At 34.6% G+C, this 5,087-nt stretch overlaps 1 protein-coding gene across 1 annotated transcript; it reads right to left on the bottom strand.

Moving 5' to 3' along the window:
- Positions 1–2,459: 2,459 nt before the first annotated feature.
- LOC142521332 (histone H3.3) lies at positions 2,460–3,864 on the bottom strand. The gene is made up of 3 exons (XM_075624549.1): positions 3,619–3,864; positions 3,051–3,127; positions 2,460–2,948 (listed from the first exon to the last, which is right to left on the bottom strand). Exons 1-3 carry the CDS (start codon positions 3,688–3,690, stop codon positions 2,687–2,689), a joined length of 411 nt encoding a protein of 136 aa, XP_075480664.1. The 5' UTR covers positions 3,691–3,864; the 3' UTR covers positions 2,460–2,686.
- Positions 3,865–5,087: the final 1,223 nt, after the last annotated feature.

Below are 5,087 nucleotides of genomic sequence, written 5' to 3'. Positions count from 1 at the left end.
AATAAAATTGAAATGTTAATTTAATTAATATGCTAATGTTTAAAATTTAGTGGAAATTAATTTATTCTCCATCACTGCTAATTTATTTCTTAATTACAAACTGATGCTGATTTTAAATATTTAATGTTATTAATCATTTGATTTTAAGAAAAAACAAATTATTTTTATGCATATACTTCTGCACATATATACAAGAACCAAAATTGGCATCAAAAAACGAAAATAAAAATAAAATTGAAAGTAAAATGTTAATTTCAAAACTTGATGTGATTGAATAATTTCTTCATGAAACAATAATATAATTTGAATGCCTGCTCCGCCACCATCTCAATCGAATCATTTGCATCAAGATTGGTGGAAAGGAATCTGGTCTCTTAACCTCCCCGCCCAAAGTATGCATTTTTCTTTGGCGTGTTTCGAAAAATTTCATTCCGACTTCGAATGAATTTACTAGCTCATCATCTTCCAGTTAATGGTTGTTGTGATTTGTGTAAATTATCTTATGCAACCACATGCCATGTTTTGTTCTTTTGTCATAATATTAAAGTAGTGTGAAAACCTACTGTATTTTGGAAAGTGCGGAAAAAATTGAGGGGAGTTGATTTCATTGAGCTTGCATATGTGATTTCTAAGCATTTTGATACTGAGGCTTTCGAGCAGTTTGTGGTGATGAGTTGGGCCTTATGGGTAGAAAAAAATTGTAAAGGTAAGCATGATGTCAAAGATCATAGTAGAGAAATTAGAATTGATTGGGTATACTCCTTCCTGAATGCTTTTCGGCAACATGGTAAGTCTTAGTTTCGGCCAAATCTGTGAGCCAATGTTGGGTGCCTCCAGCTACAAATAAGTTGCGTCTAGACGTTGATGCTGGGTTTGATGAACGTAAAAACCGGTTCAATGTTGGGACTGTGATCCGAGATAATAATAGTAGAGTTTTGGGAGCTTGGGCTCGTATTATTCGTCATCCGGGATCGGTGAAAGACGCGGAGTTATGTGCCATCAGGTTCGGCATGGAGTTTTGTTTGAATCTTGGTCTTCACGATGTTAATATTTTCTCAGATTCGTTACTTGCTGAAAAAGCCATTAGCAGCTCCCTAGTTGAACTGGGTCCGAGTGAAATGCTCACATTCGACATACTCAATATGATGAAGTCAGATGCTTTCTTATCTATCAACTACATGCCGAGATCGGCCAACCGGGTTGCTCATCGAATAGCTTGTGAAACTTCTGATATTTCTTCTTATGTTGTATGGTATTCTGGTGATATACCAGTTTGGTTACTTAGTACTGTAAATCAAGATATTATGAAGTAAAGCATTTGTTTTACTTTTAAAAAAATATCATTTGAAAAAAAAAAAAAAAAAAGTTTCGTCGGTTGAACATGGAAATGGGCCTACAAATGGGTAGGCAAGGCAGTTCCATATTTCGATTCATAATTTACAGCAAGGATCATGGGAGTTGATCCTTCTATCAAAAACTAGTTCTTCGTACTTCCAAACATTGTTTTAATCTCTCATATGTTGGTCAAAATTGATATCATATGTTGACGATCTAATAACTGAAATTTCACATCATGCATGATTATGACCTAAAATTTATCATCATAATTTTTCTTGACGATGAAAAAAATAAGACAAGGTTACATAAAAAGCGTAATTTCTCTCATATCTTATCATCGTTAAATTATATAAACGTCTCACATTTAAAAAAAAAATTGACATGTATTGACATATAATAACTCAATTTCACATAATAATATCAGAAGAGAAAAAATCATGCAAAATCTAATTAATCGAAAAAAGAAATTTAGTTTCCAAAAAAAATATATCATACATCCGTTGAAAAGAAATGGGCTTGGCAATAAAAACATTTAGTTACTTATTTGAATAAAATTTATCAAATTTAAACTTGAATAATCATTTAAATTTTTTTAATATTTAATTTATGGTTTTTTTTAAATACTCTACATACTTAAATTTGGCAGAATAAAAATGGATTAAGAAGCATCATCATATTATCATGGACATGTTTCCATTTGAACAATGGAAATAATATTTTTGGTTTCTCTCTATGATAATTAATTATTGTTCAAGAATCCAAATTCCATAAAACTTTCACTCATTAATGACATGAATTGAAATGTGGGCAGAATTCTTGAAGCTGACTCTATCCATGGTTGACAAATCTCACGCTTTTGAGTCGAAATCAAATTCGAATTTTGAACAAAACTATTCGACAGAGCTAGCTCGACTCCAAATACTGTTTTTGGTCGAGCCAAGTCGAGCTCGGAACTTATTCGAGTTCTCGTGCTTCTTGATATTTGCAGGGGTTCACCCGATTTTCAATGTCCTAACCTATACACGATTTGCACTTCAAACAACTTCAAGAAATGTTCTTGATATTTGTAGTGATTCACCCGAATTTCAATGTTCTAACTGCACAATTTGCACTTCAACAACTTCAAGAAACATTTCGATTTTTAAAAAAAATACTGAAGTTCGAATAAAATGATACTTCTAAACAGGCAAACATCAAACTAGATTAGGACAAAATAGATATGAAAACTCCCCACATGTTCATCAACGAGATTGGACAGAATTCTAAGAAAGAATTGTCTATGCAGCAAAAACAGTAATTTCAGTGTGCGATAAGACAGATGCACACGCGCAAGGTATTGCCCGTGTGCTTATGCGCGTTCTCCACGAATCCGCCGGGCCAGCTGAATGTCTTTCGGCATGATCGTGACCCTCTTCGCATGAATGGCGCACAGATTGGTGTCTTCGAACAGACCGACTAGATATGCCTCAGCTGCTTCCTGTAGGGCGAGGACTGCATGGCTCTGGAATCGGAGATCTGTCTTGAAATCCTGGGCGATTTCACGAACCAGTCGTTGGAATGGGAGCTTGCGGATCAGAAGCTCGGTGCTCTTCTGGTATTTCCGGATCTCACTGTTGCAAATTAGTCGAAAGTGTTGTGATGGATGGTATGATTGGAATTGTTTGATTAGTCTCGTCATAGTTGAGGAATAAAATTGGGGATTAGGGTTTTACCGGAGGGCGACTGTTCCGGGGCGGTAACGGTGGGGCTTCTTCACTCCGCCGGTGGTTGGAGCTGACTTCCTTGCGGCCTGAATACAAATCAAACACGAATGTCGGTAAACCATCTATCCTCACAAATTGGTAGAATAAACGCATAAAACACTAAAGATTGAACCCAAATGTGAACAAATTCTTCTCTCTCTCTCAAAGAAACAAAAGCCAATTTAAATCATACTCCAGCTGATTTTGGCAAAAGGAAACAGGAATAATTCACAAATTCAACACAAAGATCGGAAAACAAATTCTCCTCGCGAATTGATAGCAGTAATCATGATCGAAACCATAGATATTAATTGTATACAAGTTCATAATAGAATGCGAAAACCAGAAAATTTGAAAACAATTCGGACCCTAGAAACCATATTATTTCAAATTTCCGATAAAAGAACAGGAATTTCTCACAATTCCAATCCTCCCTACTCAATCTCCCGATTCAAACAATAATAACGAAAAACATACAGAATCCCGAGAAATCGAAATCGAACACAAAAACAAGATAAAATCGGAACAAAACACAGACCTTGGTAGCGAGCTGCTTCCGAGGAGCCTTTCCACCGGTGGACTTTCGAGCGGTTTGCTTGGTTCGGGCCATAGTTCCTCAATTCTACGTATCGAATTTCCCGTAAATCACGCCAAAATCGGGGAAGAGACGAAATCACGACAATTCGGGACACGGTAGATAGGGGGATGGTGGGGTGGGGTGGGGTATATATAAGGAGTGAAGGCGGCGCAACGGCTACTAGTTTCCCTATTTTTGCGGGGAAAAAAGAAAAAGAGAATTAAATGTGAATCCGAGGGATGGGTTATTACTCGTTTATTATTGGTTAATTTGTATAAGAAGAACGATTTTGATAGGTTGGGTTTTGATTGACGCGGATTGAGAACGAGTTTGTGTTTCTTTTGTTTGAGAAGTTTTTTGTTTTGAATTGACTCTGTAGAGGTCCACTCTTGGGTTTTATCTTGTTTATTGTCTACTTCCGTGACACGCAATCGATCCACAATTTTCTCAAAACAAACCAAAAAAATTTAGAGAGAAATATAAATAATTGACTTTCTTCATGTAAGTATCATGGAGGTTTGATCTCGGAGCACGTCTCTTGTCAGACAATTTTATGAATTTTTATTTGTGAGACGGGTCAACCCTAACGATATTCACGATATAAAGTAATATTTTTCATGGATGACGCAAATAAAAGATCTATCTTACAAAATATGACTCGTGAAATCGTCTCACACAAATTTTTATCTTTGTCTTGATCTTATTTTATTTCAAAAATAAAAAGCTAGCTTCTAGGTTGGGATTCGTATATGTCATGCTCGGGTCTGTTCTATGTAAGTGTGCCTTGGCAATTATATATTCTAACTATTTCGTATCGTTTTTATGAAAATATTAAGTATGAATATTTTAATAAATAATTAAAATATGAATAAATTAAATTGGTTATTGATCATACAATTCAAAAAAACAAAAAAAAATAATTTACAAATTTTGAAATTTTTTCTTAATACAATGTTGTTGTTGAAGATGTAAGAGTTTGGAATAGGTAACTTGTGACATGGTCTCACGAATCTTTATCTATGAGACGATCTCACGAATCTTTATCTGTGAGACGGGCCAATCCTACCGATATTCACAATAAAAAGTAATACTCTTAGCATAAAAAATAATAATTTTTCATGGATGACCCAAATAAGATATTCGTCTCACAAAATACGACCTGTGAGACCGTCTCACGCAAGTTTTTGCCAATAGTTTGAAGCTTTGGAACAAAATATTTATCTGACATAAATTTGAAACGGAGTTCATTTAATGCCTGAAGTAAATATCACAATCTGTTGATTTAGTAATGTGATATTACTAAATAATTAATGATTTTTAAAGAATAAAATATGATATATCTTGACCATATGAAGTCCAAATGATTTGAGATTTGGATATAACATAGAAAACTCAAAGATATAGAAGTTTCATGTTGTGAGTTTTGAAAA

Source organism: Primulina tabacum, chromosome 12 (genome assembly GCF_025594145.1).
Source record: "Primulina tabacum isolate GXHZ01 chromosome 12, ASM2559414v2, whole genome shotgun sequence".
In the NCBI taxonomy this organism is placed as follows: Eukaryota; Viridiplantae; Streptophyta; class Magnoliopsida; order Lamiales; family Gesneriaceae; genus Primulina; species Primulina tabacum.
Note: the sequence above shows the minus strand (reverse complement) of the source record. Positions and strands in the feature narration are given on the sequence as shown.

Excerpts from the sequence above, each read along its gene's own strand:
- LOC142521332 (XM_075624549.1), bottom strand. The coding sequence starts at position 3,690 with ATGGCCCGAACCAAGCAAACCGCTCGAAAGTCCACCGGTGGAAAGGCT. Across the intron at positions 3,128-3,618 it reads GGAAGCAGCTCGCTACCAAG|GCCGCAAGGAAGTCAGCTCC; the intron begins GTCTGTGTTTTG and ends ATTTGTATTCAG. Across the intron at positions 2,949-3,050 it reads CCCGGAACAGTCGCCCTCCG|TGAGATCCGGAAATACCAGA; the intron begins GTAAAACCCTAA and ends AATTTGCAACAG.